Source organism: Tursiops truncatus, chromosome 19, assembly GCF_011762595.2.
Source record: "Tursiops truncatus isolate mTurTru1 chromosome 19, mTurTru1.mat.Y, whole genome shotgun sequence".
Classification (NCBI taxonomy): domain Eukaryota; kingdom Metazoa; phylum Chordata; class Mammalia; order Artiodactyla; family Delphinidae; genus Tursiops; species Tursiops truncatus.
This window is the reverse complement of record NC_047052.1, coordinates 47,163,791-47,187,231: the sequence shown is the minus strand read 5'-3', so window position 1 is coordinate 47,187,231 and position 23,441 is coordinate 47,163,791. Positions and strand designations below refer to the sequence as shown.

The window sequence follows — 23,441 nt, the reverse complement described above, 5'->3', positions numbered from 1 at the left end:
AGAGATAAAGCAGGGTGAAGGGACTCAGAATGGCGGGATTGGTTGCCAGTTTAGACGGGGCAGGCAGGGAAGGCCACCCCGAGGAGGGGACATCTCAGGCGAACGAAGTGAGGGAGTGAACCAAGGGAGCATTGCCAAGGCTACCCCCATAATGCCACACACAAGAGCCCCTCACACACGGGACACCTGACAGTCGCACACAGAAGACTCAGAACTACCGCGCACACGCACAGATACAGACGCACACACTCAAAGGTCCAGGAACTCAGCCTTCCAGCCCCTGTGCAGTCCCCTCCCCAGGATCACTCATGTCGCCTACCCACCGGCCCTCTGTATAGGAGCTTGCTACCAACACCTGGCTCCATCCCCTCCCCCAGACCCCTCAGAACAGGGCAGCAGAGAAGGCGAGAAGAGGTCGGAAGCCCCCCGGCGCCCCCCCACCCGCCCCGCCCCGTGCTGATGTGAAAGGGGAGGGGAAAGAGAAGCTGGAGGTGGGAACCCAGGATGGGAAGAGGGGGCAGCTGCTGAGGTACAGAGTCAAAGGGCAAAGGAGACAGCTGAAGAGGAGGGGCAGGGCGGGCCCGCAACCGGCCGGCAGGACGAGCCCCACGGTGCTGCCAGTGCTGGGGCCCCTTACCTGGAGCCCCCATGCTGGAGTGAACCATGCTGCCTGCCCCGCAGGGCTGGGGGGACGACTGTGCCATCTCCCCGCCCTCTCTGGGGGCCAAGCCCTCTCCGCCGGAAGTCACCCAGGGAGGAAACCACAGGGCCCGCCCCCTTCGGAAGGGAAAATACCCGTGCCCGAAGGCCCACCCCAGCAGGCAGCGGACCCCAAATCATGCGTGTGTGTTGGGGAAGTGCGGGTAGTGGCGTAGAGTGCAAGCAGGCTGGAAGAGCTGACTCCTACAGCTGTGCCCCCAGAAGGTGCCCCTAGCCCTGTGCCGCCTCCACCTTGCCAGCACATCTGGAACAGGGCATGTGGGTCTGGGAGAGAAGATGGATCCATAACAACGCCACTAAAACACTGGCTAGGAGTTTTGGGTGGGGGGAGGGCGGCTTTCCCAATGTTAGGCCCCCTGCACCTCGCATTTAACAAGCATCATCTCTGGAGGCGCTCACTATTTGCCCCATTTTACAGACAAAAAGACTGAGGACCAGAGAAGTGAGGTGGCCTCCCCAAGGGCCCAGAGCCAAGAAACGCTGAAGCCAAGAAGCAGGGCAGCAGGAGGCGTTCGCGATAGGTTTCCGCAGGCTGTGGGGAGTCGGGAACCCAACCGTGCATCTGCCCGCAGGTGAGGCGTCCGGGGCCACCACTGGGAGAATCGGTACTCGTGGACAGTGGTAGGACCGGCGGCAGGTCCTGGCCTTGCCCTGGAGCAGCAAGAGGTTTGCCAGGGGGCAAATGCGGGCGCCGTAGGTGGCTGGGGCGGAGGGAAGTAAGCGGTCCCGGGGCTGCTGGCTGGCCCTTCGCGCTGCGGCGCTCCCGGACCAGCTGTTCCCTCCGCGCCCGCCAGAGGGCGGCAGCGCCCAGCCAATGGGCCAGAGGGCGGGGCCGGTTGCGGAGGAGGGAGCCCCTCCCGCCGCTCCCAGTCCCCTTCCCCGCCCCCGCGCGCACACCTGCGAGGGTCACACAAAGGCGCCGGACTCCCGGCCCACGACGGCGCAGACAAAGGCGCGGCCGAGCCCGCTGCCCTCTTCCTCCTCCCCGCGCCCGGTCCGAGGCTGCAGGGCCGCCTGGAGCCTCCAAACAACCCACCTGCCCGCTGCGGGCCCTGCAGGACTCGCTGCGCCCCACGCTGAGGGACCCCCAAACCACGCGCGCGCGCGCACGGACGCCTGGACTCTCATACACACGCTCAAGTATTTCTACACATGGACTCCTGCACTTCACACACACGTGTGGACATCCAGACACACGGAAACACTCCTCTGCGCACAGGCCCTAACACCAACGCTCCCGTGTACAGATCCCCCTCCTGTGCTCCGTCACGCGGACACACGGGCACAAGGACACATCTTCCCAAGTATGCCCAGGCATACCTCCTGGCCATGTGTGCCCACATTCACACCCACGCACACTCACGCACGATATAACACACAGGCAGACCTTCGTGAGTGCCTTTCTGCCTGTACACGGGCCCTGTGCACCCAGGCAGGCAGACCCACTCCACGGGGGGAATGACTGCGGTCCTCACATCTGCACACAGAGGGGGCAGTTCCCCCTCTAGCTACACTCCACAAGATTCCATACTGTAAAGGCCATTTCACTGAGGAGATCCAGAGACCATACAGCATCAGCTGGGCTGCAACTCAGACCTCCTGCCTCCTGGTCCACCTCTTTCCCACTCTCTCTCTCTCTCTCTCTGTCAGATGCAGGGTATTTATACCGGAGGGTCTCCTTGGAAGCAGTCTGGTGGCAGTGGTACTGGGGGCCTTGTCTTGAAGTTGCATTGCCCAGTAAGCTCAGTTTTGATTTAGGATTTATGTTTTGGGGGACTTGGAAATGAGGGTAATAAGGACATTATAGCGGGGTGTGGGTGGAGCAAAACCCCACCAACACACCCCCATGCTCCACCCTAGACATGGTCAACATCATCCAGGTCAGGAGCGAGCTCTGGGACATAACCCAAAGCGGGGAGAGAAGCACCACCCATTTCCGGTGCCGTCCTCCCAGGTCTGCAGCTGAGTGGCAGAGCTGGCGAAAGCCTTACACGCTTCCCCGTGGGGTGAAATCACCCCACCCCGCTTGCCTCCCATGCTGGCTCCACTGTTATCGCCTGTGGCAGACCAGAACTGAGTCCCTGAGCTGGAGGCAGGGCATCTTGAAGAAGGATGGGCCTGAGACTTCCACCTGCCCAAGAGAGGACAGAGGGGCAGAGTCTGGGCCACACTGGGTGGGTAGGGCCTGGCAGCCAGGAACGGGGAGGCCTGGGCAGGAGAGATGGTGGCCTCTCAGCTGGAGAAGAAGCCTCAGGCCATGCTGAGCAAGGCAGGTAGGGCCTGGGAGCTGGGGAGTAGCGGGGGCCACTAGGGGTGCAGGGAGCCTGGGAGGGAGGCAGCATAGGGGAGGCCAGGCTGGGCTCAGGGCTGGGCGGTAATTAAAGGAGACGCAGGGGGCTCCCCAGGGCCAGCGGGGCTGGTAACTGACACACGGGCCCCATTGCTCCGCTCATATTTCTCACCGGATCGATACGTTTGACTCCCGACAAGACAATAATCGCTTGTACGCGGCCAGCGAGTCGATCAAATACATTATTAGAGCGAGGTCCCCTGGGGGCCCGGCGGGGAGTTGGGGGGGGGAGCAGCCAGCCCACCGGGGACAGCAGAGTTGGATTCTTCACCCCTCAGGGCCCCCAGCCATGGCCTCTTCCTCTCGGCCGCCCCTGGGGACCCTCTCTGTGGCTTGGTTCCCCAGCCTCTTTCTGCATCCGGCGGTGTCTGGCGGCCTCTCCACTCAGCCCCCGGCTGCATCCTCACTCTGCGTGGGGACACAAGAAGCGTTTCCCCAAAGTGCTGCCTCATCTGCAGGGCTGTAACACGTGGGAGCTCAGAGAGGCCCCTCAGACCCCCAGCTTGGCAGGAGGTAAGGAGACTGGGTTGCCTGTGAGTCGCCAACTGGGCCAGAAGATGAACTTGAACCTAAAATTCATCGACATCAACCTCCCTTTGCATCTTAGCATTCGGCCTTCAGCAGAGCTCAGGTGAGGGCAGCCTCTAGGGAGTAGGGGGGTCGGGGAAAGGCTTCGGGACCCAAACACATAGGAAAGCAGGATGAGGGGTGGCAGACAGACACACAGATGAAAATATATCTGGTTGGCCCTACAGCAGGGCCATGCAACCCTCCAACAGGCCTCTGATACTATGGAATCAAACCCGGCCTGGCCTGCCCTGGCACTGCCTGTCCGCCTCTTCCTCATTTCTGGGCTTGAGCCTTCATTTCCTGTTTACACCCCTGCTTCATCCTCAGCCCTGCCCTCAGAACTGCTTCTCCAGTGGCCCTAAGTCAAGACCAAGCTATAACCACCTGATGTTCTGCTTAGGAGCACCCAGCATCCAGGGACTTAAAATGTTTCTTCTTCTCCATCGTCACCGTCATCATCAAAAGCAGCAGCATAACTATCTATTCTGTGCTAGTTGGGCCACTACATTATATCTAATCCTCACGACGACCCGAGGAAGTACGGGCTGTTATTATTCCCCTTCCACTGACAAATTAGAGCTCAGGGCCTCCCTGGTGGCGCAGTGGTTGAGAGTCCGCCTGCCAATGCGGGGGACACGGGTTCGTGCCCCGGTCCGGGAGGATCCCACATGCCGCGGAGCGGCTGGGCCCGTGAGCCATGGCCGCTGAGCCTGCACGTCCAGAGTCTGTGCTCCGCAACAGGAGAGGCCACAGCAGTGAGAGGCCCGCGTACCGCAAAAAAAAAAAAAAAAAAATTAGAGCTCAAAGAGTTGAAGTCACTTGCCCCACGTGAGTGGTGCAGTCAGGATTCAAACCCCGCCCTGTCCTCCCCACAGCTCGCTCGTTCTCCACGCTGCCACGGGCCTGCTTAGAGCTTTGCGTGCGCCGCATCCTCCAGTGCTCAGCTGGCAGCCACTCCCTGCTCACTCGGGGACTCCGGAATCTGCCCACAGCCCAACCCCCACAGCCCTTCAGCCTGTTCTTCGCATTCAGCAATGTGCTGGACCCCTGATCCACCAGCTCCTGGCTGAAGGTGGGCCAACGCTTCCTTATTTCTTTCAATTCAAACATTTCCTACGTGTCCCTTATTGCCAAGCCGTGGGCTGGGGGCTGAGGACCTAGAGATGAGCTGGATCTAACACACACCTGCCCTCAAGGAGCTTACAGTCCGAGGGGAAGACTGGAGTTGATGAAAGTTTTCTGAGATTCCATCACTGGCTCAGTAAACATCCGAAAAACTCTAGTCAAAGGTGAAGCCCAAGACATAGAAGGGCCTTTCCTGCCATAGAAAGATTGGGAGGGCTCACGCTTGGGTGAGAAAGATCCAGGAAGGGTGCTATACATCCGACTTGAGGCTGGATTTGATGTTGTAGGTGGAAGGATTTTCAGCAGACAGTCTGTGTAAGGGAGATCCACCGGGGACTGGTGTGAGACCAGGCTGGTGGGAAGAAGTTGGAGGCAGGAGGGCCAGAGGGGAGGCTGGGACAGTGGTCCAGAAAACAAGAGAGAATGGGGCCATGAGGATGCAGATGAGAGTACAAATTCTAGTGAGAGTCTAGAGAACTTTAGGGAATCTGCAGGTGGGCAGCTGAGTGAGGTGTCTTGGTGGGCGCTCAGGCCATCACTGTTGGACAGCAGGAACACGGGAGCAGAGTAAGGGAAGATGCTTAGGTCAGTGCCGGGGTGGGGGGGGGGCGGAGATCAGCAAGGTCTGTGGACCAGGAAGCTAGCAGATCTGAATAGATTCACATTGACAGAAACACTCCTCACGCATCTCCTGCCCACCACCAGTTTCCCAGACCCAACTGCGATCCCAGGAATTCACCTCAAGCAAGAAGAAATCAAGAAGCATCACGGTACGGCTCACAGAAGGTAAAAGTGAGACCAACCAGTCCCCACACAGAAACAGGCCACTTGGTGACCTAGGGCCAGCCCTCTGCACTGTCTGGGTCTCAGTTTCCGTATCTGAAAGTGGGAGGTGGGCTTGGAGGAGAACTTGAAGATTCCTTCCAGCGCTAACATTCTGGGGCTTGAGAGAAACAAGAACCCAGGACGGACTGCTGGATCCACTAAAGGCCACGGCCACACAGCCAGACGGAGGCAGACCCAGAGTCTCCCTGACCCCAAAGCCTGTGCTCCCCACCTTGGCCTGTATGCGTCTCAGACCGCAGGCTGTCGGAGAACAGGGTCTTTGGCCTCATCACCACAAACCCACCAGGACATCCGAAGAAGCCAAAGAAGAAGGTGGCTGGCCCTGGGACTCCCCTGATGAGGCTCTGCCCCTCGGCGCAGGAGCCGCCACCCACCCCCAGGCTGCACCCTCGACTCCAGCCCAGATCTCCCACTCGCCCAGCACCGCCTCTGCAGGCTCACAGCCACTTCTGTCCTCCCAGCGCAAGGAGCTGTCCAAAGGCTGAAATTCAAGAGCCCTCACCGTGGTCCAGAAGCCCTCCGGTAACTTCCCTGCAGCCTCTCGGAAAGCCCAGCCCCCTCACCACGGCCTCCAGGCCCCTGCAGGACGTCACCTCTCCCTACCAGAGCACTGCGTGCCAGCCACACTGGAGAAGGCCAAGTCTGCCCCCATCCCGGGGCCCTTGACCTTGCTGACTCCTGCCCTAGAACACTGTTCCCTAGCTCGTCCCTTTCCTCCGATCCTTCAGGACTTAGTTCAAAGGCTGCGTCCTCTGAGAGGCCCTCCCTGAGCCACTCTCCACGCCAACAGCCAGTTTTACTTTCTTCGTCGCTCTCTCTGGAACTCGGCTACTGTCGACTTGCTTTACTGTCTGTGTCCCGCTCTGAACTGCAAGCCCTCTGAAAGCAGTCCTTTCTTGTCTTGTTTCCTGTGGTATTCCCTTCTGAAATAATGCCTGGCACAGACTAGGTGCTTGAATCCTATTTGTGTGTTTTTAAAAACTGTGTACTTATTGATTTACTTTTGGCTTCACAGCATGCAGGATCTCAGTTCCCTGGCCAGGGATTGAACCCAGGCCCCCTGCAGTGGAAGCGCAAAGCCCTAACCACTGGACCACCAGGGAATTTCCAAATCCTATTTGTTGAATGAATAGATCCTTCCAGGCTCCCACAGCCCACAGAATGAAATCCAAGGCTGGCTTTCCAGGCTCAAGTGGATGTGGGCCTCTGCCAACCTCCACAGGCATATTGTCCCCAGAGCTCACCTTCTTCCTCTGTTCAACAACTTGGGTTCCCCTACGTGCCCATCCTCCATGCTTCCTGTGTTTGCCACCTCTACTGTACTCACCGCTACTGCCTCTGCTCAAATCTCCCCTCTCTGGAAGCCTTTTCTGGCTCCACCGGAGGCCCAATTAACAGTAATGGCCTCAGTCTTCCCACAGCTCAGGCAGCATCCTGGGATTAGCACTAATCATACTGCATTGAAATTCCTTCCCAGTGAGGCTGCCCCCACAGGGCAGGGCTGGAGGGCAAGGTGGGGTTTGATTCATTTTTGTGGAGTGGAGCCCAGCACTGGTCTGCATATAGGCCCACTTGAATGAGGACATCTGCCCCCGCAGACAGTGATATCTGTATGGGTGCATATAAGCACTGATCTGGGAGTCAAACATCTGAGAGTTTGGAAACTGGTTCGTCCATTCACTTGCTGTGTGACCCTGGGCAAGTGACTTCACCTCTCTGAGCCTCATGCTCCTCATCTGTGAAATGGGGGCAGTAACATGGGCTGATAGGAACTTCATTAATCTTTTTAAAAAATAGTTCCCTGTGCTATACTGTAGGACCTTATTTTCATTAATCTTAAATACAATACTGACCACCATGCACAAGTTCAAAAAGTTCACAAAGTGTTTATCACATCAAGGTTTGAGGTAGAGAAAATCAGATGCCACCAATAGGACAGTGGCTAGATAAACTGTAGCATAGTCATACTCAGGAATGGGATGGGATCATGAAAGATAATGGAACTGATCTATGGATAAAGGACATGGAAAGTTCTCCAAGACACTGCTGCATGAAAAGGCAAGTTGTAGAATGATTTATACAACTTAATATCACTTATGTAAAACACATACCAAAACCACTATGTATTTTCTGTGGGTGCACAGGTATTGACAAATGCAGAGGAAAAGGTCCGGGGGGTAACTAATTAATGACAGCTACCTTTGGTGAGGGGACCAGGACTGGGAAAGCAGAAGGGACTCAAATGGGATTTTAACATTTTCTGTTACGCTTTTGGTTTTCAGAATGAGATTGTATTCAGGTTTTTTTGTTTGTTTTTTTTGTCTACGTTGGGTCTTCGGTGCTGCACATGGGCTTTCTCTAGTTGCGGAGAGCGGGGGCTACTCTTCGTTGCGGTGCGCGGGCTTCTCATTGCAGTGGCTTGTCTTGTCGCAGAGCTGGGCTTTAGGCACGCAGGCTTCAGTAGTTGCAGCACGCGGGCCCTAGAGTGCGTGAGCTTCAGTAGTTGTGGCTGGCAGGCTCTAGAACACAGGCTCAGTAGTTGTGGCGCACGGGCTTAGTTGCTCCGCGGCATATGGGATCTTCCCGGACCAGGGATCGAACCCGCGTCCCCTGCATTAGCAGGCGGATTCTTCACCACTGCGCCACCAGGGAAGTTCCCTATATTCCGTTTTTAAATAAAATTAGACTATATTAAGTGAGTTACAGGTAGCTAACTACAAAGAAAAGAAAAGGAATGATTATCCCCCAAAGTGATGACAGAGGTTACCTCCAGGGCGGGGGGGATAGGGAAGGTTTGAAAAGGGTCACAGGGGTGGGGGGTTCCTGGGCTCTGGCTCGCACAGACGTTCACTTGGTAAAGACTGATTAAAATGTACATTGATGACTCTTTCCTTTACAACTGTGCTTCCTGCAGGCAGAGGCCAATTCGCACGCGTTGCAGTATCATCTGCTCCCCACCCCCAATTCACGCCCAGAAGCCCATGTTAGGGTGCGCCCCGGTTGCAAGAGCTCTGAGGGGGCCGAGGCCGCTGTCCAGGGTACTAACGGCCAAAGCCTGGGAAGCCTCAGGGAGACCAGCCAAATAGGACAGCTTCAGGGCACCTCATCCTAATCGGCCACTGCCCGCCTCTAATATGTCACCTCCCAGCACTCCTCACCGCTCCCGCACTTCCTCCAGACTGGCTTTCTGTTCCTGCAGCCCAAGCTCTGATGTGACTCAGGACCTTTGCTCTTGCCGCTGGCCTGGTACCATCTTTCCCCAGATATGCCCGTGGTGCGTGCCCTCACTTATTCCAGACGCCCGCTGACACGTCCTCTCCACACAGGAGTCTTTTGATCATCCCACCTCACACGGTCTTTCCCCTCCTCATCGCTCTTCATCCTTTTACCAGGTAGAATTTTCTTCCAGCACCTGTCACTAACATTCGCGTTTCCATGTGTTAATGTGCTTGTTTATGATCCATCTTCCCCCACTTGAATGTTCACGCTGGGAGGACAGAGAGCGTGTCTGTCCTGTTCGGTTTTATCCTCCTTTTTAAAAGGGCCGCAGGTGCACAAAATTGCATTAATCATAATCCCCGGTTCCCGTCATACTCCCATCACTGGCCTGGGAAGAGCCCTCTTCCATTATTTATTTGCTTATTTATTTTTATTTTTAATAATGTGTTCATGTGAAGCCACCACTCGACATTCAGATTAGAACTGTGACAATAGTCACACTGATTCGTGCCTGACGTGTGCACCGCTGTGTCCCCTGTACTCGACACCTAGGAGGATCTGTTTGCTAAAGGAGAAGTTAAGGGGCACCATGCGAAAGAAAGATCACAGGAGCGCCCACCTGGCCTCACGAGCAGGTGGAGAAGAAATCAAAGGCCAGGCCCTCCGCTGAGCTCCCCTGTCCTCCCCGGTGTTCCCACCCCCTGCTCAGCCTGGCCAGAGCCTCTTCAAGATGATTCAATCCTACACCTGCACAGATGGCCCGCTGTGCCGGACCCTGTGCCAAGACGTGGAGACGCCGGGCAAATCAGCCTTGGCCACGCCCTCGAGGATTCTCAAACCTCTATGCACTCCTCCTTCCCCGCTCCCCGGCTCCTTGATGGTCCCACGATTATCATAAGTTATAAGAGCAGCTAGCCGGCACCTGCTCTGTGTAGCCACGTGCTCCGTGCATCACGTCTTGGCATCTTCCCAACGATCCAATTAAGCAGGTGCCGTTATTATCTCCTAGCTTTTCAGAGGAGCACCCTGAGGTGGGTCAGAGCCAGCAGGTCAATTCCAGAGCCCAGCTCTCCTTACCACCAGGCACACTGCCCGTGTTACACTGATCGTAGGCGTCCCCTCGAAAATAGGAGCGGTCCTGGGCCGCCCGCATCTCTGCCAAAGCAACTGAGGATGATGGAAAAGGTGTCAACTTTGAAGTCACATAACAGGTGGTTAGGTCCCAGCCGCAGGGCTCAGGGAGGCATGGGAGTGGGTGGGAGGGGTGTCATGTGGCCCAGGTATTCTATCCACGAAAGGCCCCATTAAATGAGATGTGCATTTTTGATTTCACAGTTGGGTGCCACTGCCAGACCATATCACCTGTAGGACGCTCTGAATTTTGTTTTAATGAATCCTGCAATGACCTTGTAAATATCAGCCAGTGCGGCATTTTGTTGTCGTTGCTCAGAGCACAGCCTGTAACTCCATTTTGGCCTTCTTTCATTCTGAGCATACTGGGAGGCTCACAAATGAGAAGTGGCCTGGCCTCTCTCAGCCTCTGTGGAGCCTGCCGAGCCCTTGCTGTGTGACCTCAAGCAAGCCACTCAACCTCTCTGTGCCTCTTCCAGAATTGTGCGGTCTCTGGGCAACATCCCCAGAGGGCCCTGTTCCCCTAAACATTTATTCAGAGGAGTTTAACTTGACGGAATCAGGTTGACTCAGACCATATGAGACATAGTCCCTGCCATCATGGAAGCAAACTCTGAGCTCTGGACACTAGAAAGAAAGTGAGGGCTCTCGGGAGAAGGGTAGGTTTTTGGTGTGATAAACATTTACTGAGATGGCGACAAGCTCCTGGAAGAGCTCAGGGACAGGGAATCTAGTGCTGCTTTAGACAGTTAAAAGAGAAACCCTGAACTACGGTTAGAAACACTTTGCATGCATCTTTTCATTGAATGTCTTCCACACTCGACAAGAGAACGATTGTCACCATGCCCATTTTACAGATGAAAGAACTGATGCTCTGCAAGGTTGAATCACTTGCCTGGGACCCCACAGATGGAACCAGGATTAGCATCCAGGCAAGTGGACTCCACTTCAACCCCAGACCCCTGTGGGCCTCTTCCCTTTGGCTCAGCAGGAAACACGGGACTTGGACCTGGGCTTGCCGCCTGAGACATCCATGTGCTCCCATCCCTGACCCATGACGGCCTCCTGCCAACGTGAGCCGTTCCCTAAAAGCTTTCACATTGCTGGCCCACCCTGAGTCACAGCAAGTCTGGGCTGCATGCTGAACAGTGTCCCCGGGGCCCTGGTCACTTCTCCAAGCTCACATACCTTCAGACCCGCTCATTCCCTGCTCACCTCCTTCGTGGAGCCTCTCCAGGAAAGGCCTCTCCCTTACCTTCACGCATGACCTCTTTCTGACAATGGACTTCTTCTCAGTGCCAAAAACACCAGGCACTTTGAGGTTTGTGTGGAGAACACCAAATAGATAGAACCCAGGGCTCTGCCTCCCAGAGATTTCCCCAGAGGCAAAGCGGCACCTGTCCGGTGAGGGGAAACCCCAGGTGTGTGCAGGGTCAGACCCTCGCTCTGCCTGACCAGCTGCATGACCTTGGATTGGCAACCTCACTTCTCTGAGCCTTGATGTCGGCACAGTTCCGAAGGTTCTCCCTGATTCCTCCACTCCCCAGGCCACCACCATCTCCGGCCCCAGTGACATCAGCAGCCTCCTCTCTGCAGGTCTCTGTGCTTCCACACCTGACCCTGATAGTCTCGTCTGCTCCCCACACCCAGAGAGGGTCTTTCTGAAACAATCAGGCCGTGTCGCTCCCTTGCTTCAGACTTTTCAGGGGCCTCCCTGCTTTGGGGAATAAAACCCAAACCCCTTAGTCCGGGAACTCCCTGGCGGTCCAGTGGTTAGGACTCCGCGCTTTCACTGCCGAGGGCTCGGGTTCAATCCCTGGTAAGGGAACTAGGATCCCACAAGCTGCACAGCGGCCAAAAAAACAAAAACAAAAACAAACCCCTTAATCCAGCCTACAGAGTCCTGTGTGATCTGGCCTCTGCTGACAGGTCTCCTCTCTCCCCCCCACCCCACTCTCCCCTTCACCTACCCTGCTCTGAGCCTCGCCGCCTCCTCAGACCAAGTTCTTTCCTACCCTAGGCCCTTTGCAGGTGCCGGTCCCTCTGCCTCGAAAGCTCCCTGCCTGGTTAAATCCTACTCATCTTTCAAGGCTCAGCTTAAATGTCTTTCCATCTCTGTGTTGGCTCCCTATTCTTGTCTCTCCTTTAGGGGACTTGATCGCAATTTCTCATTTTGCATTTAATCGATATTTACCCTCAAAGATCTGCATCTCCTCTTAGTTTGTCGGCTCCGTGGACATCAGCTGCACCAGTTTTGTTCACTTCTTTATCTCCAGTGCCCAATACAGGGGCCGGCACACAGCAAGTGCTCAGACAAATGAATTGTTTATGGGGACAAGGACCCGAGGCAGAGGACTTGAGTCTTCTGAGCCTCAGTTTCCACTTCTGCCAAATCAAGATAATAATGCCTCAGGACTTCCCTGGTGGCGCAGTGGATAAGACTCCGCGCTCCCAGTGCGGGGGGCCTGGGTTCGATCCCTGGTCAGGGACCTAGATCCCACATGCATGCCGCAACTAAGAGTTCGCATGCCACAACTAAGGAGCCCATGTGCCACAACTAAGGAGCCCGCCTGCTGCAACTAACACCCAGTGCAACCAAATAAGTAAATAAATAAATATTAAAGAAAAAAAGATAATAATGCCTTCTTTACAGGTAGTGAGGTGGTGAGGATCCCAAGAGACGATGAATATTGACGGTGCTTTGGGGAAAATGCTCTTCAAATATAAAAGCTCGCAAGAGCTGGAACCTCAAGGATGGGCCAGAATCAGAGAAGAACAAGAGAGGAGGGCATGACCATTTTTCAAGTAACTTCATCTGCCAGACATTTTACATCTCCTTGTTCACTGTCTCCTATGAGATGGTGGCACTGACCCAGAGGAGGAAATCAAAGTTCAGAGAGGAGAACCACCTTCCCACAGTGTCACAGCAAGTCCGTGGCAGAGCTGGGATTTGAACCCCTCACAGCGAGGCAGTCACGTTTCCCATGCACCTCCAACAAAACTTGACCCCTTGCAGTGTTTTGTTTTGTTTTTTTCCATGCCTAGTGGCATGCGAGATCTTAGTTCCCCAACCAGGGATCGAACCCGTGCCCCCGTGGCGGAAGCGCGGAGTCCTAACCACTGGACCACCAGGGAAGTTCTCTTGGTTCTTGACAACCATTTGTGGGTTGGACGAACGCAGAGGGCCTGAATGGCAGTCCTGGCTCTGCCAGTCACTGGCTGGTGATCTTGGGTGAGCCACTTCCCTTCCCCAAGCCTCAGGGTCCCCATCTGCGAAATGGAAATAATGATCACACCTACCCCTTAGGGTGGCCAGGGGATTCGCCAAGAGCCCAAAGGTCGAGCGCTTAGCGTGCAGTGAGCGGTCCGTGAGCAGCTGCGACCTTGTTAATCTTCCACGTGCGAGAACAGCGTGAGCAAAGGTTCGGGGCACATCAGGGAGATGATGAGAAGCCGGTGGAGAGAGGGTCACCAGAAAGGACCTCTCAAATGAGGGGCGTCTGGAACCAGACAGAAAGGGCCTCCCAAGTCTGCACCTGGCTGTTGAGGAGGGAAGAGGGAAGCTGTGGAGGGGTCTCCTGGTCTCCTTCCCCTCTCTACTCTACCAGAACCCTTCCTTCCTTCCAGGTTTCCTAGGCCTTGGCCAGAATCCCTCACACCTCAGTCACCGGCGAACCTCGTCTCCGTCCCAGGGCCCAGGCCGGCTCCAGCTCAGCGGGGCCCTGTCTTCCCTACACAGCCCACAGGGATCCTTCTCTCTTCTGTTAGTTGGAAAACGATAATCTGAAGATAATACCAAATAACTCGTAAAGGTGAAAAGTGAGAACTGTTTTAGGCATAAGCAAGCACGTGACATGCGAGTAGGTACATGTGTACATACATCATCTTTTAAACAAACTGCCCCTTCCCATGTGCCAGAGGGATCCAACACCGAGCTCTTTACCCCCTTGGCAAAGGGGTTGCTGTGAGACCCGAGGGGTGGGGGGATGCGGGTGCAGCGCGAATGCAGGGATTCGTTGACGGGTGGGTCGCTGAGTCCTCGGGGAAGGGTGGCAGCTTGGCAAGGAGACCTGGGGTCATCTCAGAATCCTCCTCCTCTGCAGTGTCCCCCAACTTCCCATGGATTCAACCCACGGGTGTCTGAATCCCTCTGCTCTTTCCCCCGCTACCCGCTCTGCCCCATCTCTGCACCCCTGTCCCCAACTCTGCCCCATCTCCCGGCCATCTCCCTCTCTCTCTCTGTCTCCTCTCCAACCTGTATATTGCCCGGGTCCTTCCTCACTTCCTCACTGGTTCCACACATATCTCCTGAACACCATCCATGTGGCAGACACTGAGCTGGGGACAAGTGAAGCAGCCCCTGCCTTCCGGAGCTGACAGTGGAGGTGGCCCTGGGGTCTTGAGTCCATGCCCTCCGCCGCTCCCTAAAGCACCACTCTGGTGGGGCCACTCCCCTACCCAGAGAGGGAAAAGCTTGGCACCCTAGGCTCTCTCCGGCTTCACCTTCCCCAGCTGCCAGGAGAAGGGGAGAGGGCAGGCTTGCAGCCTTGAGATGCCTTGGTAGGGGCACCCGGGTGGAGGGGTGACCATGCTCCCCGGCAGAAGGATCCTGTCCCCCACTCCCTCCCCAGAGAACTCTGGGCCTTCAAGGCACAGGTTTTCCGCAGGAGGGGCCAGAAATGCCCTCTGAGCAGCGCACTTTTCAGGGGCAAACCAACGTTCAGAGCAGGCACGTGACTGGAGCAGAGCCACACAGCAAGTCTGTGGCAGACAGACAGGACCCAGCCCCAGTTCTCCAGCTGCATCTCTGCAGGTGTAGACCCGGCCGCCCTCCTCCCGACACTGGCACCCGCAAGAGAAAGAGAGAAGAGTCGCTGAGCTCTGTTCTCTGTGCCTTCTGCTGCCTCTCCCAGGACCTGGGCCTCTGTTTATTTCCCCAGCTGTGGGAGGGGAGGTAACCCAAGAGAGACTGCAGTGAGAGGGGCACGTGGGGGGACAGGCAGGACAAGAAAGTTCGAGGAAAAGCATGCAGCCGGGCAGAGAAAGAGGGGTGCAGGGGAGGAATGACCAGGACTGTGCAGGTAGAACAGAGAGGGATGTGGAGATGCTTAAATCCCTGGAGGGAGAGGCAGCAATACAGGAGAGTCACACAGGGAGAGACAGAGACAGAAAGACGCAAAGAAAGAGAAACAGAGACGGGTAAAGTGGAAAGAGAGACAAAGAGAAAAAGAGAGAACAGAAAGTGGGAGGAGGAAGAACTGGCGGGGTGGGGCCGCCAGGACCTTCTGTAAATTGTTTCCCCGACACCCTCTCATCTGGCCCTCACACCCGCACTCCTGCGGGGTGTGTGGCGCGGTCCCCAGACCTGAAGGGGCTGAGGCGGGTATGTGGGAGCGGTGTCCAACCCCAGCCTATCTCTTTCCCCTGCCCCCAGCTGCCTCACCGAGGCAGGGGCCCAAGTTCCGTGTGCAAGGGGTAGGGCAGACCCTGGAGGACCTCGATGGGGCACCCCGGGGGTCCCCCACCCGTTCTTGTCCCCTGCCTTCTGCTCCCCTGACTTCCGCCCACGCCTCCCTCAACCTGTGGCCGTCACCTCCCTGCCTGCCCACGCTGACACCCTCCTGTCCACCCCTGCGCCCCCACACCACTCATCCAGAGACCACCTCTCTGCTCGCCTGCGGGTTTGGGGTTAGGGAAGGGTGCCCAGCGGCCTAGCTAGGGAGGGGGCTGGTGGATTATCGAGGATGTACAGGACTGCGGCTGACGTGGACCAGGCGGGAGAGGAGGGGGTCGTGGTGATGGACGAGGCTGATTCTGCGGTGTGGTGGGGGGGGCCGGCAGGAGACGGGGTGGAGGAGGGCTGGGGGAGGGGTGGTGAAGACGCGGGTTGAGGGGGGGCGCAGGACCAGGCTCACATTTGGCATTCAGGGCAGCTGACAATAAAAATGCTTTATTGCCAAGAAACTGGATCGATCGGGGCTGGAGGGGGCCGGCAGGGGGGACGCGGAGGGCTCAGCGCAGAGACCGGCGGCCGGGCCTCCGCAGCGACCAGGGCCCGAGCCGCCCTCCCCCCTGCGCCCCCCTCCTTGCCTCCTGCCCTTTCTCTCTCCTGCAGCCACCGCTTAGTTCTTATTATATTTTTTCTTATATATTTTTTCCCCCAGCTTCTCCTGCTCCTGTTATTTTTTTTTTCTTTTAATTTTTTAAAAAACTCGCTGCACTCCCAACGCCGCAGGCCGGGTGGGGGTAGGGTGGAGGCCTCTACCGAGGCCGGGCCCCAACCCATAGGGCGTCCAGAGCTGCCGGCTCCGGGGCTGAGCCCCACTTTGCTTCCACACACCCACCCCCCGCCCCCGTCCAATCAGGCTCCCCCCAGGATACGGGTGCCTATCTTCCCCTGCCCCTCATCCTAAGGGCCTTCGCCCACCCATGAAATGACACCCCCTCTGGTGGGCTCAGGGCCCTGGCTAGGCCTTCCTCCCCTCCCCCCTACCTGGCCCCCGCACACTCCCAGAGCCATTTGACTGATGGTCAGAACTGTCCGTCAAGGGGGCTCTGAGCCCCTGGGGACCCAGATGGGAGGAGGGAAGGGGAGAGGTCGAGGGTCAGGCCACGTCCCCTCAGCTCAGCTCTTTCCCCTCCCCCTTCCTAACAAAGGGAGCAGCGGCCTGACACTCGGGGGGGTGGGGGGTGACCTGGTACTGGGGGAAGCAGGGAGGAAAGAGGTTGTGGGGATGGCCGTGGGCAGGAGGCGGGGCTGGGGCCTGCCTGCCCCTCCTCTGCCCTCCCCCTCGGGTCAAGGCTAAGGTGATTCCTCAACCTCTCTCTCGGAGGCTGGGCTGGCAGGGGAGGAGGACCTGGACAGACAAAGAGCCGGAGCCCTGGGGAGTTGGATGCTGTGGGGACGCACCTGGGACCCAGGCAGTCCTGGCTGAGGGAGGGGCAGCAGACACCCCTCTGGCCTTGGTCTCACCCTCCGGCTGGCCCTGCCTCCCCTCCGTACCAATCCCTGTGGATCCCAGAGCCATACCGAAGCTTGGGGAGGGTTGGAGCTTGGGGGTGGGAGGGAAACTGAGGCCCAGAGAGGAGACAGAGGCAGGGTTGGATCCAGGATAGAGGCACAGCCCCAGGGTTCTCAGCACTGTCCCGGAGGAACCTCACCTTCGTTTCCCCTTCCTGCCTAGGGAGACACCCCTCCCTTCCTGCCCAGTCAGAGGAGCCCTAGATGGTGGGGTGGGGTGGGGGGTAGGCAGGGGTGGAATGTTCTTCAGAGACGGCAGAGGAGGCTGAGGAGAGGGAGAGGCCGCTGGGGTGGGCGGACCAGGAGAAAGAAATTCTAAATGTGGTCTGTCTCTAGCACTGGCCTGGTGCAGTTTCGAGGTGAAACTTCAAGTCAAAAAGGGCAGAAAACCAACGTGGACAGAGTCCTCCAGCGCTAGCGATGGCTTTGGAAGAGGGCGTTCAGAGAGGTTCTCTGGCACGCCCAAGGTCACACAGCAAAGAAGGAAGATGTGCTTCCGTCCGTCCTTGACCTAACCGGACACTGCCTCTGGGCCTCCCACCTGCCCACCCCGACTGAGGGCCAAGGGGAGCTGAGGCAGTGGATAGCTGTGAGCCCCCCACTCCCCATGCCCACGGGACAGATGAAGAGCCTCTAGAGAGAGAAAGAAACGTGCACAGCTTCTGCACTTAGATTCTTCTGCCAAGGTGGCTCTCGGGGAGAGGGCCACAGCCAAGAGGAAGAGGAGGAAGATACAACGGGCCTCTTTTGCGGGGGGGGCGGCTGGAACAGGTCCCCGTGGCCTGCCAAGAGGGCCCCAGATGGGCCAAGGACTATAGGGGGTCCCACTGCCCTCCCCCAAACCTCCCCTCCCTTCTCTCCCTCTCTTTCTGGGCTGGCTATCGACCGGGTCTGTGACATGGTAGATCAATACGGCAGGGATATAAAGCCGGCTGGCTGGCTGCCTGCCTCTGCCTCTCTCTCTCTCTCTCTCTCCCCTGCTTGCCTTGCTTCCCTTTCCCGGAGCCGCACCCAGGCCCCACCCCCCCACCCCCGTGTACCCCTTACCCATGCCTCTGAGGGGCCAGGGCCCCCCAGCACCACCCCCCTACAGCAGGAGAGCTTAGGGAGGCTGAGAGGTTGAACAGCCAGGAGAGGGGGTGAGTATGAGAGTGGGGAGGGAAGCAGATGGGGATGGGGGTCACGCTGGCAGGTAAAGGGGCTGGGAGAAACTGAGGGACACACGCCCTGGGAGAAAGCAGGCATCCCCTCAGTTGGAAGCAGCGCAGGGAGATGGGGCCCTTTGAAGGTATGAGACGGATGGACCTCTGGGAGGTGGGCAGGGGGTACCTGGGGGCTGGGGAGACATTGTCCTGAGCCCGTGGGGGTGGGGGAAGGCCTGGGGGGGCTGGATTAAGCTTGGGTGAGTGGATGCCAGGAACAGTGGGGCAACCCCCAGGCAGCCTGTTGCCCACCCCCAGAACCCTGGCTCCCCCTCCTTGGGTCTCTGTGGGCAGCTCCAAGTTGGCCTCGCCCCAGGGCCTGGACTGCACTGTCGGGGGGGGAGGCGGGGAGGGCTTGTGAGGCATCGGACAGGAGATTCCAGGGGAGGGCTGTGGTGTCTGAGTTGCCATATGTGTAGGGTGTGTCCCCGGTGTGCCTGGGTGGCCATGACTTTGAGTCCTTCAGCTCTGCGTGGGACTCCGGGACTGTATGTCCCCGAGTGTCTCAGCTACTGAGTCACCTCTGTGTGACCAGGAGTCTGTGGGTGTGTCCCAGGGGACTCGGGGGCTCTGTGTGTGTGTGTGTCTGTCCTTCCATGAGTGTCTCCTGAACCTGGATGTCCCCAAATGATGTCTAAATATGTGTAGGCAGATCTGCCTGTCCCTCGAGGGAGTGTGGGTGTGTCCCCGGGAGCATCTCAGTGACCCCGGTGCCCAAGCAGTGTGGCGGCTACGTGTTCCTGTGTTCCAGGAACTCTGCTGTGTGTGTGCGAGCCCCCATCCGCGTGTATCCGAGCATGGATGGCTCTGTGAGTGTCTGGGAACCATGACACGAGTCCCCAGGTGTCCGTGTGTATGGATTCTGTGCCTGTGTCGGTGGGTGGCTGTAGGTGTGCTTGTCTCTGGCATATTGGAGGCTCTTTCTTTCCGAGAGTGTCAGAGATCCCGTGTGCACCCCATGCATCTGTGTGACTTCCGGCGTCCCTGTGTGCCGATACCCGAGTGTGTTTCCGTGAGTGGGTCGGAGGCTCTGGCCGTGTCCCCGTGTGTGTCGTGGTGACTTGGTGCATATGATGGGGTTTCGGGTTTGGGGGGGGTATCTGAATGGGGGAGGGTTCAAGGCCGAGACTGCCACTGCGATGCTGACTAGCCCGTTTTATCACTACATCGCCTCCAAATCCGAACGTGAGGGCCTGTCTGCCTTCCTTCCTTCCCTGCCAGAGGCCCCAGACCCCTGCCAGGCTGGGCCCAGGGCCCCCTTCCCCAACCACCTTGGGTGGCCGGACCTCTGCTCCTCAGCACCCCCTGCGCTGGAGGAGGCCACCTCAACTCCACCAAGCGACCTCCGTCCCTCCCAACCCCCCCAGCACCACCGGCTCCCCCCACCCTCCCCCCACCACAAGTCCAGTCCAACCCAGACAAAAGCAATTACTCCTGAGGTAGGATGTGAGTGTGGGTGTTAGAAACAGAAAAAAAAGGGGGGAAGGGAGGGGGGAGCGACACACACACACACACACACACACACACACACACACACACACGGAGGCAGGGATGGACAGCCAGAGACCCGCAGAGACAAGGGACAAGAGAGACACACAGAGAGTGTGAGAGAACAGACGGGGAGAGACAGAAGATGAAAGAGACCAGAAGAGACATAGACAGACACAGGAGGCAAAGGCAGAGAAAAAGAGCAGAGAAAGGGCAAACGGGAGGACCCGATGGAGAGACACACAGAAACAGAGACCGGAGAGAGAGAAACAGAGAGCACCAGAACACAGCAGAACCAAAAAGCCAGGGATGGAGCTGCATGGAGAAGAGGTGCAGATAAAGAGAGGACGGGGCCAGAGACAGGGAGAGCTAGAAAACAGAGGGGGGGAGAGAGAGAGAGAGAATGGGAGCGATACACAGAGGAACAGAAAGACAGTGAGAGAACGAGATGAGGTTGAGAGATAGAGAGATAAAAGACAGAGGGACAGGCAGAGGAGACAGAGAAAGTGAGAGACAGCTGGTGAGAGGGACCCAGAGAGACAGGCAGCTAGAGGGAAGTTGATAATGCAAGAGAGACAGACAGCAAAGCTGGAGCGGGGCTGAAGGGAGACCAAGTCCAGAGTGACCTCGAGCGCTTTCTCTCTCTCTCTCTCTCTCTCTCTCTCTCTCACACACACACACACACACACACACACACACACACACGCACACACGGCTTCCCCCCTCCCCCAGGCCACTAGTCAGGGCTGCCCAAGCGCTCCCCACGGCCCTCTGGGCTCCTGTGAGCCACAGCAAAACAGAACCGAAAACCCAGGGATGGAACCGCGCAGGAGGGGACAGGAAGGATGGACAGGGAGGGTCAGGGCAGCAGCAGGGAGGGGACAGAGCAGACTGGGCTCAGGATCACCAGGGCAGGAGGGAGACTCCCTGTCACCGTCTCCCCCTGCCACACACAGGGACACGCATACCAAGGGCCTTGGCCGTTCCTTACACTCCGCCAGGCACAGCAGGCTGGCCAGGGGGTGGGGCCCCCAGAGAGCAGGCACGAAGCCAGCCCCTCCTGGCCCGCAGCCCTGCGCACCTTCCCGGCTGCCCTCAGCCCCGTCTCTCTTATAGCCCCATCCCCCAAGCCCGGTGGTCTCAACAGCACGCGGGCTCTCACGCGCGCACGCTCGCACGCTCTGCTCTCGGCTTCCCTTTCCCGGAGCCTGACTCTGCTCCCCGGCTGACTTTCGTGCTGTCTCCGTGGCTCTTTACCTGCTTTTCTCCGTTGCATCCTCTCTCCAGGCATTTCTCTGTCGTGGGACGTACTCTGGGTCTCCCCGAGTCTCTCTCTCCCACTCTACTCCTCTCTGGCGTATTCCTGGATCCCCCCTTTCTCAGATGACCCCTCTGGCCCTCCTGTCCCCTCGCGCCCCAAGAGGAGGACGGCCGATGGCTGTGCAGGGGCCTCAGAAGCTGTCCTGGAGTCGGGGGGTGGGGCACCTCCTTTCTTGCTTTTCCTTCAAGTGCCTTTTTTCCTTCTCTCTTCCTCGCCCCCTCTCCCCACCCGCGGCAGGTCCACATCTCCCCATGGCTGTCTCTGGAGACAGAAAGCTAGACACGGACCCATATACACCCTGCACGCAAGACTGCAAACAGATCCAGGCTCAGAGGAAGAGGAGGCAATCAGGATGGGAGGAAGAGGCCAGACATGGACGAAGACCAAGACAAGGAAAAAAGAAGAGGGCGATGGAGGTGGAGCCCCAGGGAGAGGAAGACGAGAAGAGAGAAACCAGAGACCTGCAGAGACCGCGGGCAACGTGAGCTGGACAATGCCAGGGGTGGGGGTCACGCACTCACTGCTGAACATCTAGGGTCAGACTCTGCGACCTATCCGCTGCCACCAAGCCCTCACCAGTGTCCTCTGTGTGAAATCGGGGTCAAGTGCCTGCCCTCAGCCCCTGGGGCTCCATGCTAGCCGGGACGGTAGGCGCTCTGGCCTTCGTTTGCTCTAGGACTGTCTGGGATGCCAGGGACTCATCGGTCCCAGAAGCTGTAAGAGTTGCCAGCCACTTTCACCCCCTCTGCATCTGTAATGCCCCACCCCATGGCTGACAGCCACTCCCAGTCCTGGGTGGGTGGCAGCTGTCTCCACCCAGCCAGGGACAGCAAAGGCAACCAAAGGGATCTCTAGCGGCTTCCCGGCACCCCACAACGACAAACAGCCCCTCCTATCCCAACTCCACACCCAGCGAGGAGCGCCACCGCCTGCCTGCGCCCGGCCAACCCGCTACAGCAGCACAGCCCGGCCCTCAGCCTCACACAGCCGTGGCCCATGGACCAGCCCCTGGGGCCTGCCCAGCAGCAGCCTCAAGGGGCCGCCCCCACGCCGCACCGAGGCTGCAGCTGCCCCACACCCCAAGGCCACGTCTGTAACCGCACACATCCTATTCCTGGAGCCAAAGCCCTCACCCCGGGCACAACAGAGAGGTGGCTAAATGGGCCTGCGGGATCAGAGAAAACCCCAGGACCCTAGGGGGACCTGCTGGCTTCTTGGTTCTTGTCTGCAGAACACCTGTGCTGCCGCGCAGGCCTGCACTTCCCGGAGCATCCCAGGGCCACACCTGCACCCTCCAGAGAGGACGTGCCCACCTTGCAGCTCAACGTCTTCTTTCTTACACAGCCCTGGGTGCTGTGCAAGTCACCTCCCCAGACCCGGCAATGGAAGCCGGGTCTCACCCACAGCCAAGCTCCTGCTTCCGAGGTATTCCAGGCCCCCTCGGGGTGTGCGGGCACTCCAGGCAGGCCCCGGCACTCATGCCACAGTCACCTCTGGGACCCCAGGGCCTGGTCCACACCGAAGGCCACTGTGTCTTTTTGTGGAAGGATGAAAGGACAGAAGGGAGGGAGACAAGGTAGGGACACAGCCCTGCTCCTGCCTCAGGTGGCCATGGGGACTCAGACCAGGCCAGCATCCATGGCCCCCAGGAGTGAACCCCCCAGCCCGAGCCAGAACTTCCTCCTTGGCTTCTCCTAACCCTCAGGAGACGCCTTCCCACCCCTCCTCCCAAAGACTCCCTGAGGTCCCCCAGGCAGGTGAATTACATCCTTCTCTCGGGATCTAGCGGCACAAGGCTCAGCACAAAAGAACCCCCCGGAAATGGTGGCTGAAGGAATAAATGGATAGATGTAGGTTTATGTGTCTATGTGTTCACTTACTTATTCATTCAACAAACACTTTTTTTTTTTGGCCATGCCATGTGGCATGCGGGATCTTAGCTCCCCGACTGGGATCGAACCCGTGACCCCTGCAGTGGAAGCTCGGAGTCCTAACCACTGGGCTGCCAGGGAAGTCCCCATTCAGCAAATACTTAATTGAGCATTTACACTGTGCCAGGGACTGGGTGTCGACGTGTTAGACAAATAGAGACGTCTCTCCCTGCCTCAGCCATGAAGCTTAGGGCACGGAAACACTACCCGGAGAATATACGATCAGATACCGCGACAATGGCAAGACGGAAGGACAGGGTAGGGGGGTCAGTGCAGGCCAGGGGGGTTGGGGAGCCCTAGATGGAGATCTGAGAGAGGTGGAAGGGTGAGTCCAACCAAGAGTGGAGAGAAGGCCCTGGCAGGGGTGGGAAGAAAGCCAGAGGAAGGGCCAGAGGGAGTGAAGGAGGGGAGCCGCTTGGGCGCCAGAGGCAGACCAGCGCCTCCAGGGCTGGAGGGGGTCTCGCTCACCCCGGGCTCCATGCTCCAGCTCCCTCCAGGGCATTGAGGAGGCCTCTGG

The 23,441-nt window shown here is 58.0% G+C and overlaps 1 protein-coding gene across 9 annotated transcripts in view; it reads right to left on the bottom strand.

The window, feature by feature from the left end:
- POU2F2 (POU class 2 homeobox 2) overlaps positions 1–23,441 on the bottom strand; it is a 76,518-nt gene that overhangs the window by 30,731 nt on the left and 22,346 nt on the right. For 2 of the 9 annotated variants that reach the window (XM_033844726.2, XM_033844732.2), the window contains exon 1: positions 638–1,247. The exons of 1 other annotated variant lie outside the window; for it this stretch is intronic. In XM_033844726.2, coding sequence (XP_033700617.1) covers positions 638–704 — 67 coding nt within the window. In that variant the 5' untranslated portion in view covers positions 705–1,247. Of the gene's footprint in view, positions 1–637; positions 1,262–23,441 lie in introns of those variants that run through there. 6 more of the 9 variants (XM_033844729.2, XM_033844730.2, XM_033844722.2 and 3 more) reach the window with 6 other exon arrangements.